The 12,500-nt window shown below is 45.5% G+C and overlaps 1 protein-coding gene and 1 non-coding gene across 2 annotated transcripts in view; both read right to left on the bottom strand.

Annotated features, from left to right (window-relative positions):
- Positions 1-1,804, bottom strand: part of LOC127255347 (cytochrome c biogenesis CcmF C-terminal-like mitochondrial protein) — a 2,529-nt gene extending 725 nt beyond the window's left edge. Inside the window, exon 1 of the mRNA XM_051281217.1 lies at positions 1-1,804. This exon is cut by the window's left edge and continues 725 nt beyond it. Coding sequence (XP_051137174.1) covers positions 1-875 — 875 coding nt within the window. The 5' untranslated portion in view covers positions 876-1,804.
- Positions 1,805-8,932: 7,128 nt separating this feature from the next.
- TRNAG-GCC (transfer RNA glycine (anticodon GCC)) lies at positions 8,933-9,004 on the bottom strand. Its single transcript has one exon. It is a non-coding gene; the product is annotated as a tRNA-Gly (tRNA).
- Positions 9,005-12,500: the final 3,496 nt, after the last annotated feature.

Here is a 12,500-nt window from a genome sequence, read left to right as displayed (position 1 = left end):
ATCTCAGCGGCGGGATTGAATACCCTCCTCGAATCAGAGTTCACGCCGCCCGCCCTGAACAAATAGGAGGCGTGGGCCACAGGTCGCACATAAGCCGCCGGGTCGCACGACAGAAAAACACCCAACATAAAGATGCACACTCCTCCATGTGAAATATTCATCTTCATTGGAGCTTTTTGGTAGTCGTCGTGACCAACATAAATCAGCTGTCGGCTTGTTGGTAAGGTGAGAGCTTCAAGCCCGATTTCTGGTGGCGCATCCCCCCCACAAGCACCCCCCGACAAAGGGGGGACGGGGAAAGCTACAGGCCGAAAAGCTTCGACCCTTCTTTCTAAATGGGGGTGCCCGGGGCACCTCATCTTCTCATTTCGTCGTTGCTCATTCCCGTTAGTCCGAAGTTCCTGGCCTTTCCTTCTCCGCGCCCGCTCACGCTTCGCTGACCTATCGCGTGGTACAAAGAAGAAAGTACGAAAGAATAGTAAACGGAGCACACCGCAGAAAGATTCTAAATATGGTAAGTCCCCCTTGGATTCGAGAAGAAGGAAATGAAGAACGGGAACGAAACGAAATAGGGCCTTTCTAGCTCTAGTTTCGGATGAGCTTCTCCCAATTATGTCTGGTAATAGAATAGGACGGCTTGCTCTGACCAAGACTCTACTTTTTGCTCCGTCTGTGGAGCGTATGAATTTCCTTGAATGTAGATAGACCAAAAGAGGGAATTCAGGGATAGGAATAGGAATTAGAGTACCATTGGAAAAAGGGGCACCTGTGGGAACATCTCTACTGACGAACCATTTCAATAGTACGGGTGCTGCCGTGCCACGAGGCACGACCATGGAAGTAATTAAAAAGAAAAAGTGTTGTAGTTGGACCATCTGTTCTATCCGTTAGAGTTTTGCTTCTCTAGAGAAGATGAGAGGCTCAAAATGAAAGTGTTCACAACACATACCGAAAGGATACGAATTAAGCCGACCATTAATGACTAGTTCGAACACCAGGAATGGTCTGATCCCTTATCAGAAATCTCTCTCCCAGCAATTGGAGAAATTTTCAGATGCTCTGCCCACTTTAGCCTCAATGACTAAGATAGACTGTGGGGTTGACTTGCAACCGCTGCAAATTGAAGCAAGAGATAGCCCAGCTTATTGCAACAATATAGAAGAGGAGCCTGAAGTCACAGTAAGAAAGATTCTATTGGCAGGACTCCGGTGGCCTACCATTACGACAAATGTGAAGGATTTTTGTCGGGCGTGCGCTGCCTCTGGGCGCTAATGGATCGAACTTGAACTCTTTATGGTATCCGGTTCAATACCAGTTGGATTGCTCAGTTGTATTCCTTTTTCCTTGCTGGTTCCTGCTAATTCCTTGCAGCAGCTCTAAAGTTCATTTTAGATTCCCATTGATTCCCTTCCTGAGTTCGATACGGGACGTATGATTCTATTTGCCAGAGAAGCTGGGCGTGTATAGTTATGATTCTTTCCTTCTTATTGCTTTCCTCGTCCGAACTCAACACTCAAAGAAGGAAGAACGATAACGAATAACTCAACTCGGGGTTTAAATACTCCTTCCTCATAGGTATCATCGACCGACCGGGAACTCATGTTCTCATGGTTAGATACCGGTAAGTTTGAATTTTTCCACTTATGCTTCTAAGGTAGAGTTTCCATACCAAAGTGGTGATGTAGGCGGATTCCTTCGAAAGTATCCCTCCCTACGCTCCTACGCTCCTTCTTTCTCGATCTTTTCACTAGCTTCCGACCTCATAGATGGGAGTTTGAACTTCGGAATAAACTGAAACCGCTTGTTCTTTGATTTGCCGAGTCTTTGTTAAGCTTTAATCAAAGAATACCATACCTCGTTCTGTAGATGAGATTCAAGTTTGAAGAAATACCGGTAAATTGATCGAATTACAGCTCTTCCTCCACTCAACGCGTATTTGACTTTGTTTCAACTCTTCCCGGTAGTGAAGGAGTTAAAGGTGTACATTCCGACCAAAGCTGCTTAGGTCATACTTTCTTGCCTTCCCCTTTACTCCCTTTAAAGCTCTTGACTCTGCTTTTTCTCTCATCCCTTGAAGTCTATGTTTCAACTAGACCATCTACAAGACCCGAGGTAGATTCAGGGTAAGTGTCTGAGGAAGTCTTTGTCTTTTCAGTCGGAGTAGTTGCATTTCCAGCTGCTTGATCGTTCTTAGCTCTGAGTTTTCTTTGGCTCGTCCCTTTGGCTTGTGGGAATGGTCAGCTATCTCTGTCTCTGGTTCGAAGAAGGTCTTCTATCCCGCGTCTTCAGAAGTGGATGTGTTGTTTTCTTTCCTCGTTCTTGTTTTTGCTCTTCCCTTTGAAAGCCCTCTACGGCTGATCGCTTTCTTTCTTCAGTTTCGTAGAATCTGTAGTTTCCTATTGGATAGGTTTTTTCCCTCAGATTACCTCCAAGTTCTTGGCCTCGGAAGGCCTTATGCTTTGCTTTCCCATTCTAGAATTCTCTATTAATATGTTGCTTGCCCATCGTTGTCTTTACGAGCCTTTTCAAATTGAAAATCGACGTCTAAAGATTCAACTCACTCTACCTAACCAAAGCCTAAGCCCAAGCGCAGACCTAGCGCTATCGAAGCAGCCACTTCATCCCTTGCGTAAACCAGACTAAGTAGTCCATTCCGATGTTCTGCCTCATGCCCACTGCAACTACTCGTAGCAAGTCCTACATCCTCGATGCTTTCCGCGCCGAGGAAGCCCTTGTAGCTAACCGGTTTGCTCAACATAAAGAAAAAAGGCGTGTTGTTTAGTATAGACTAGACCTAGCTGAACCTTTTTTTCTAAAATATTAGGTTGTCTTTGTTCTTTTCGGTCAATCAAACATAGAGTTAGTAAGTCCAACAATCAATCAGAGCTGCCGGGCTCAGCGAATGCAGCCTTCACTCATTCTTGGGCCTTCGGGCCCTTAGGGACGACTCCAGTCAAGCAATACAAAGAATGACATTGACCGGCCAGATATCACGTAGAAAAGACAGATCCGACCCCTCACGGGGAGCCTACTCGAAGGAGTAGTTCGCAGAGCACTATTTCAAGGCTATACGCAAAGGAGCTGGGGGCAGCTATCTGGGCTATTTAAAAGGGAAAGTCTTCTTGCGTGGAAAGGGACAGTGCGGGCTACTATTACTAGTAAGGCTGCAAAGACAGCTATCTTCTCCTTGCTTGCTCCCTGGGGTTGCCCCCAAAAGCACCATTCCCACTAGCTACGAGGAAGAAGAGCTACCTAGTCTCAACCAAAAGAAGTTGTGGACTCAGATATGATGCTCGTACAACTATTTCGATTTCCCTCGGGAAGAGACCCCTTCTTGGCCCGGGTATCCTTTTCCCAGTGGAGCAGGAGTTTCGTTCTTGGCTTCGGATATCATTCCTAGTGCTCTCATCAACTAGGCAGCCAATCAACTCCTAAAGTCCTTTCCTATCCCAGCTGATATTTCCTTTACGCTTTCCGTCCAAATCCCTGAGCTATTGAATGTAGCTCCTTGTTCTTCGTTGTTGGTGTCTTATGTCGGGAAGGGCTAGCTCGAATGCTTTACCGAAGCAATAGGGAATAGGGCGCTAGAGCACGGAAACCTAGAGAATAGCTAGCCGATTCGCCAAAATTCTTGAGATTTGCTTTACAAGCACGTTGCACAATGAGATAGGTCTGAACTCCTCAAAGACCTCCGGGTTATCAACCTTAGGGATCAGCTCAAGGAAAGTGGAGTTGACCCATTTGTTGAGCTCTCTCATGTTGCAATGAAGCCTTACAGATTCAGATGATTTAGAGAAGGGCTTCTGGTTGAAAAAGAAGCGTCAGCAACCTGAAGAGATCGGAAAAGGCTAGTCAGGGCGGATCAGCATGCCTCATATATACATCACATCGACGATCGCCTGCTCTAAAGAAGCTATATCAATTCACAACATTTGTGCCAACCTCTTTTGTTTTCCCAACCACAGGCGCTCTCTCTATGGCCTCATCCAAGGGATTACTCCCCATTTATCTTCCCCAGCAAACGACTCCTTCACTACACATCTACGGGTAGCTTCAATGTGCCCATGGGCTAAGGTGGAATTAACGATTCAAATAGGAGGAAAAGGGAGGGCAAATAAACTCCATTGCAACCCAACTCAGAAAAAGGAAGGAAAAAGCTCCTGGACCACTAATCGACGGTTTATTTGCAACTCATGATAGGGCCGGTCAAAGCATCGAACTCTTACAGGTCAGTTATCAAATCCACTGACGAGCAAGAGCTCATGAAACTAACAAGTAGTTGATAAGGCGAGAGCAAGCATTATTCATAAAGTCAAGGTATCAGTTCTTTCTTGAATCGAAGAGTCAGTTTAAAGGAATCAACTTGAACAGAAGCTACTTTCCTGTCCCATCCTCTTTCTATATGCTTGAAGTTCAAACTAAACTATCAGAGGAAGGATGAACTTTAGAGCAACTGCTTCAACTCAGTTGTAAAGGAAGACAAGAAACTATCAGAGAAGAGCAAGCAAAAAGACGGGAAATTTGGTCAATTCCTTCATTTAGTATTGATTTTCCCGCTTCCCACCGGGAAGTTGATAAAACCCGGCAAAAAAGGAGACTTGATGAAATCAGTAATAGAAGAAGTGCTTTCCGATGACTTTTTTGAAAACCCCCGGAAAATGAAATAAAAGCCAGTCATAGTAATAAAATAGCCTTTTACTCCGGAAAATGCCACCCGCCTTTTGGCTAAAGAATCTCTCATTGAATTCACCAGCTCCGGCTGAATGAAGGGGAGGAAGCAAGTTCTCCTCAAGAATGAACAATTTCATAAAGGAGGGTTGTATCAGAATATTCTACGTCTTCAATCCCTAATCTGGCAAGTCTTTTCCAACGGTGTTTACTTCTTTTCATAGTCAATCAGAGTTTTGCTAATGTAGTACATAGCATACTGATGAATCAACCGTGGGTGGAGATCCTAGAACTAATAAGCAAATCAAGATTATTGGTGTATTCGTGGAAAAGATCGATCCTAGCATTGACCCGGCCGGCTTCTCCTTGATGGAGAGATGGCTTGCTTTATGGGCTTGGGGTATGGAGAGGCGATAGAAGCTGTGAGTTTTCCTGACCCTTTGAGTATAGTTGTTAGGGTTCCAAACCCCCACAGCTCTAAGGTGAGAGTTAGTGCTATATGAAGTGGTTGAATTCAAACACTTCTTGAAGGTGGCAATCTAGCTTACATGTTGCATATTGACTCTGTCAGAGTAGAGTAGTCACTAGGAATCTCCACTGCAGCCGCTCAAGCAATGAGACAGTGAAAAAGAAAGAAATAGAAGGTAGTTAGGAGTCGGAACACCCGGCACATTAGAGGATTGGACTTTGGCTTGTTTTCTTAGTCAGAGAGGGCCCATCTATTTTGACTTTATCGTCGTCAACCGATCACTCTCTTTCTCGTAGCGTCTTTCCAATTCAGGACAGACTGCCTCTCCATTCCCGCTACTAACACTAAGTGAAGTCAGACGAGTTAGTAAAAAAGACCCCGTGGCTCTTAACGCGAGGAGAAAGCAACTAAACCTCCACAGGTCACTCACCGGATTAGAAGGAGACAGCGGATGGAATTGGACTACCAAACTATTAATATTAAAAGGGCATCTGATTGAGTTGGAAGATCCTGTTCCTTCTAGGACTCCCCCTCGTTGATATTCAAGTTCGAGGTGTGTCGTCTTCGGATTCCTATCTTGATCCATAGCTCAGTTCCGTAAAGACCTGGGTAAACCCTTTGTATTCGAGGCGAGGGAAAGACCACCTTCAAGAAAGACACACCCCTAGTTACTTTGTTTAGTTGCACTAACTCATTTATCTTAGATGATGGTGAACCGGATAGGGATCCATTCAAGCAGTGGAATCCAATCCGGTTTGAAAGAAGAACTGCAGCTCGATTTGAGATGAAATCTGGCAATAACTCTAGGGCAAGTTCTGTACCAGATAAGAGAGTTTGGAGTTTCTCTCGGAGGACCAGCGTAAGCATTGGAAGACAGAATGCATTCGAGCGTTCAACGAGGGGTTGGCGCAAGTTGATCCACAAGGCAAGATTGGTCGTATTCCCGAAAAGGACATCGTAGACGCTTTGTGTGGGGGCATCCGGATCGGGTATTCATAATCTGGAGTAAAAGGATTCGAACCTTTGCATGCCGGTACCAAAAACCGATGCCTTACCACTTGGCTATACTCCATAGGCCTGTTTTGGCCGGTAGGAACGTGGATGGGGGGAAGGGAGAAGGAGGGCTCGAAGAAGGAGCCGTGCAAGGACGCGGGGATATAGCGACGGTTCTCCCTTTAGGACCGACGTAAACAAGCTCGCGACTCTAATAGAAAGAAAGGGTAAGCTCTCTATTTGCTTGCAATGCTATGCCTATCAAAGAAAGTAGGCGAAGGCTTCCTTAGCGGCCAACTACTCGTTACGCTGTTCGACTTCACGACTTAATGTTTCATGGGGCTCCCCGTCCACCGAAAGTCGGTAACCTTCGTCACCGTCGCTCTATTCCAAATCCCGCAACCAACCCTTTATTATGATTATGTCTTTCTTTCTTCAGGGCTTGCGGTTCATTACACCAAAAGCTTTCAGTGAACTATTGGAAGCTATCGCGAGAGTACCAAATGCTGACGGTGACGCTAGAATATGAGAATAGAACCCCCGGGAAACGACGTTCCGTTCCCTTTGTAAAGTCAAATAGGCATATAGGCATGTTGATAACTAATTCGAGTTGACATGAAATGGATCACGGAAGAAGACGTATCTGATGAATGAATGATTCAATTCCCTCCCACTCACACGGGTTCTTCTATGTGAGGTGGGGCGTACGTAAGAGCGGAACCTAGATAGAACGCGGAGCGCCGGCCCCGACCGCCGATACAGTGACCATGCTTACCTAGCTCTTGTCTTAGTGAGTCTTCCTCTTTTCTGAGTGTTAAAACGGTAGATTTTGAATTGACCAATGCCGATTCGATCAATAATGGGATTCTTGGCTAGAAGAAAGGTTCTGTGACATTGACGCCCAACTCGGTCGGTTGGCCCGCCTAACAGATGATGAGATTCTCGATCGATTTGATCGAATTTTGCAAACTCTTTCTCACTATTCAGAGATTATTCAATAGGAGCTTGAGATCGACGATCTTCTCGCCTCCCCCGTTTGAGCTCTTGCTCGAATTGGTAGGCTTTCGACTCAATCTAATAGCCTACCTATCGGGCGCCAATAAAAGAGAAAGTTTTCGCATGGACTCATCATCTGATGCAGAACTTATTTCATAACCACCATCCATCACCAATCACATTCCACATCCCACTTCACACTTTTCGATTCCTCGGGTAGCCTCTATTCTAGAATCTAGAAAGGCATTCCAGCTTCAGAGGCAGGTGAGCCGGGTCAGGAAGGAGTTTGACTGCTGGGATGGTCCTATTCGAAGCACTCCACCACGAAAAAGAGTCTTCGGGGCAGTAGAGAGAGGAGTTCCTATCTGTCGGGCGGGCTTTCAAGACAGAGATGCACTACTCCATCTGGAAAGGGCTTTCTCGTGGGGAAGAGAAGAATCCCTTATTCAAAGGTAAAGGTAAGGCCCTAAAAAAAGAAGAGAACGGGAGTCCAAAATCAATAGAGAAAACCCCTTCCCGGCTTTTTTGCTTAATAAGGTCTTCTTCTATCTCAAACTCGGATTAGGAAAAGTGCCCTTGAACTACAGATCAATCATAAGAAACAATATCAAAAAAGAAATGGGCCGGCGAGAAAGGAAAAAAAGAAAGGGAGGAGGAGATATTGGATAGTCATTCCACTCCATAGATAGTGCACACAGATTCGTCGTTTCATTTTCACGGGTCAAAAACGCGCTGGTGGGGCTGGGAGAAGGGCTTCTTCCGCTTTACAACCGTCAGAATTGCCGATGAAAAAATGGTGAGAGGAGCGAAGCATTAAAAGAAAAGGAGAGGAGATGAAAGACGGATCAGAAAGATTTGGATGGAATGTCCTACTCCTGCCTGAGCTAGCTTTCCGATCAACCAATCCCCTATTTCAGGGACATCTGTGTTAGGTAGGCCGGGGGATCACTGATTAGTCGAATGAGCCCATCCCTCTGGCCTATCCATTCTTGGCCCGTCGAACCGGTCACGGAGCTCAACACTGAGTGGTTTAGGTTATGGAATTCCATCTCGTCTTGGGGCACTCAAATGTGGTGCGCTCTCTCGATTAGTTCAGGAAAAAGGGAAGCTTTTCGAGGGGCTTATTCATTCTAAATTAGGGCGAGATCTCTGCTCTATGGCGGGAGGTTCATTTCGTAGCAAGAGTGTGTTGGGGAGGCCCGGGAAGCATAAACGTAAAGAAAAGGGGATCGAGCCTCTTGCTCCTATGCTCGCTCCAAGTATTCCGCTCGCTTTCTCTGCTCGTTTCTACGACTCCACTCGCTCCTCTCGCTTTGCTCGAGCGGAATTGCATCCATCCTCTCCTGCTTATTCATTATGAATTAGGGCGAGATCTTCAAACCTATGCCTCTTCTTTCTCGATAGGATTCCCATCATTTTCAGTTTCCGGCGAAGGAGACAAGGGCGAGGCACCGAACATGTTCTATCCTCAACCTCCATCTTTCATTAGTCAAAAAAAATCCGCTTTTCCTATTCACTAGTACACTGCGCGCGGAAACTAGCAGCCTCTTTATTATTATTAGTGAGGGAAAAGGCTAGCGCTAGCTAGCGACTTCTAGTTAGAACCCCTACTTTCTTGGGATATTAGAAGAAGCCTGCTGAAAAACAGAAGCGCGCAACCGCTGAAAAGCCAGCAACGTCGTTAGGAGTAGGTTTTGGCTTGCCCCTTTGTTTTCTTAGTCAGAGAGGGCCTAACCAAGGGGCTGCTTACTGCTCGCCCTATCTCTAAAGGGGCTTATGTCGTTACCACTAAACGACGAAGCCAGGAGCGGAAGGAGGGACTTGAACCCTCAACCTCAGCCTTGGCAAGGCTATGCTCTACCATTAAGCTATTTCCGCCAGCGGGGCAACATCAAGCAGCGAAGCACTACTGAGCAATTCACGTATCACAACATACGGATGACTTCTGTTTTTCCGCCGGACCACAGTTTTGACCTCCGATCGAGCTACGAACACGAGTAGGTAGGCTATAGGGGGGGGAGAGGGGCTAAGAGCTGCCTTTTCCATCAATCTCCGGCCGCTCAGTGCCGCTATTGGTGCGAGTTTACAGGAGCCCAACTTATTCTATTATATATCTCCAGTCAAGCTGGGGCCTCATTTCATTCTCTACAGGGGAATGAGTGCACCGAAAAACCAGACAAGTTGCTCCCTCGCCTCGCAGCGGCGGCATCTGTCTTTGTTGTTATTAGTTGTCATTTCCTAAGACGGCCCCTCTTATTCTACGATAATCCAAGCTGCAGCTCCACGAGTCTGCTCGGAACCGGTCGATTCCTAAGCCATTCGTTCTCCCCTCTCGGTTGGCCTTTGCCAGCCACTAGAACAAGTAAGAGAACCTACAATGAATGAACTTAAAGAACCGCAGATTTGGACCGGATTGTACACCTTTGTGTCTGGCTCTGTAGATGTGCATAAAGAAGGGACGGGACATCTCTCTCCTTTTTTTGGGGGAAGAGAGAGGGAAGAAGCTTCATTCCATCCAGCCTCACGAACTTCTTACTGGGGCAGTACTATAGGCATTTTCGAGTGTTTGGATGCACGTGTTTTGTTCATATTCCTGCGCAATTAATAGAAAAATTACCCAGAACTCAAACTAATAGTTCACGATCCTAACGGATTTCCAGACCCATATGTATATGTTCTATCTTTACCTATCCCATATTCTCTATGGTTCGTCTTCTCTAAGCTCAGTAAGAAGTAATGTACGAACTCTCCCCTCTTAGCCAGTGCCAGTCAACGAATCAATACCTCGCTCTACAGCTAGATCTACAGCGAATCCTTAAGCATCGGGTGTTCTAGTCTACTTGATCGGTAATTGACAGCTCTGCTTTCTTGCTGGTGCTTGTAGCTCTTCCTTATCTGTTTTTGGTCTTATCGTCTTGTCTACTGGTACGCTCAATGCCACCTAAAATTCCTTCAACTCTCTTCTGTCAAGGGACTGGTCACTTTGTCAATCTCCTTCAATCCTAGGTAAACTCGAAAGTTTGGGATCAGGGAAGCATTCATTTACGTTGAAGGCAATAGGGAAAGAGCTTACATCGACCTACCAATCCAGGCTTTACCACGGATCGATCCGAAGCTTAGGGCGAAAGAGAAGCTTACGAGGAAGTCAAGAAATGGGATTCAACCGGGAAGCCATTCAACAACAAGTCAAGCAAGAGATGCTCTGGCATTGTTCACTAAAAAAGGGCTGTATGGATCTAAGCAACGTTGGACAATAGAACCAATGGAACCACTGAAAGGTACCGAGTTCCCTTATTAGAATAGATTAGAATAGATTAGAATAGATTAGAATAGATTAGAATAGATTAGAATAGATTAGAATAGATTAGAATAGATTAGAATAGAATAGGCTTCATAGGCTTCATAGGCTTCATCGATAGCATTCGGCCAACGAAACTCATAGGAATCGTGTATGAAAGGATATCGCCTAGGGGAATGGGCAGGCCCTATAGGAGAGATCAGACGATGAGACACTCGAAGACGAAGCAAGAGCAAGCACCCAACAATGAAAGGCTGGGAACATCGCCCAATTTCCATAGCTGGAAGACAAATGCGACTTAAATAGGCAAGGAGGAGACATGGATTAACTAAGAAGAATACTACACTAAGAAGGGAAAAGGGAATAAATGGAAAAAATAGCATGTCGTATCAACGGAGAATTCTGAGATTATTCAATAGAAAGCAGAACTTGCCCTGGGATAGGGGGAGGAGGCAGTAGGTAATCGCTGATCCGTGCTTCAGCCTCGAGCTATGGCCGCCTTCTTGTTGCCGGTGTTTACAGGACTTAGGATGTGAAAGGGGCCATACGAAGTATAAGATCAAAAAGAATCGAATCTGGTCTAGTTTGAGGCTTTGTTCCTTTATGATGAAAGCATTTCTTTATCTATGCCTTGAATAGCCTAATTACCCCAGCCAGGGAATCTACTTCAGATATGGGATACCTATAATCAAAGCAAAGGTCACTATTACCACTTAGCTTCGTAGCGCTAATAGGGAAGAAGGGGAGGAAAAGAAGAAAGCGAAAGATTTTGTGCAAGGAAGAGAGCTTCAAGCAAGCATTCCATCGATCAAAGACCGGAATGCAATTGGCTTAAGAAAAGCAAGCAACTCTGGCAAGATATAACCAATTCCAGGTAAGGAGTCCACTCATCGAAAGGTTTTATTTATCGCTAAGTGCTTTTGAATATAGGAAATCTAGAAATCTATTTGGGCTAATCTATATCTATAAGGCGGGGAGCCCCTCAATATAGAGCAAGTAAGCCTAAGTCGCGACGGGCTTAGACTAAGAAAGTAGTTGGAGGTTGGCAAAAGAATCGATTCATCGGTATTCCTGCTTGGCTTTATCGCTAAAGCGAATACCTTCATGTAATCAGATAGACGTTCTCATCGTTAATTCAATAAGTCATTCATAAGTACTGGAATACTGGAATAGCAGCTTATGAGAAGACTAGTTGGAACGGAACCCATTGAAAGCTACAAGGCGTTTACGCTCTATCTAAGGGTAGCACCAATAGCAGGATCGACCCAAGGAGTACCCATCTTTGAATTCAGATCTTTTTCAGGTCTTCTCTGACTCTACCTACGATAGTTACTGAGCTGCTGCTATTCCTTTCTTTCTTCCCTTGATTGGACAAATCCAGGTAGTTGGGCCTCGTGGAGTGGGGAGAAGTTGTTCCGTGTGAGTACCTTTTTATTTCCGGATCTGGAAATTCGTTTACAAAAAGCCAGAAGAGTGGATATCCGGCTTCCATAGGTTTAATGCAATCCTCAATGGATTCGGATTTACGAACACAGAAGACAGACATGAGGAATAAGAAAAGCATCGAGCAAGCGAGGAGGCAAGAGCTGGGCCTAAGGTCCAGTCATAAGTAGGGGGAATCCACTTCTAAGCGGGCTTGTGTCCGCCTTTCCATTCATTTCCTTCTCCACAACACACTGAGATAGGGCGAAGTGCCTGTCTTTCTTGTCGATCTGCTAACTGATCGTAGGTTCTTTAATTGGAACCCTGTGATGTAGTGATGTATGTAAAGGAAGCTGCTCAATGGGCACGCTCTAAGCAATCGGCGTCCAGAGACTTCCTCTTTGTTGGGCTTTCTTTTTATTTCCCTCTTGTGTCATCACGTGTATGTGCATTTCCGCCCAATAGAGCTTACCATATGCAGATTTCTCTTTAGATGCCAAAGCCTACAGTTTTCTTATCTTACCCTAATCGAATAGCTTGTTGAACTTCACTTCAGGAAAGGATTTCTCCTCAAAGCCTTCTTACACTTGATGCCGGGTTCGCTGCGCTGGCAACTCTTTCTGGTAGTTCGCCTGAAACCTTATTAGTCAAGGG

Source organism: Andrographis paniculata, unplaced genomic scaffold (assembly GCF_009805555.1).
Source record: "Andrographis paniculata isolate CXL003 unplaced genomic scaffold, ASM980555v1 Contig100END, whole genome shotgun sequence".
In the NCBI taxonomy this organism is placed as follows: Eukaryota; Viridiplantae; Streptophyta; class Magnoliopsida; order Lamiales; family Acanthaceae; genus Andrographis; species Andrographis paniculata.
Note: the sequence above shows the minus strand (reverse complement) of the source record. Positions and strands in the feature narration are given on the sequence as shown.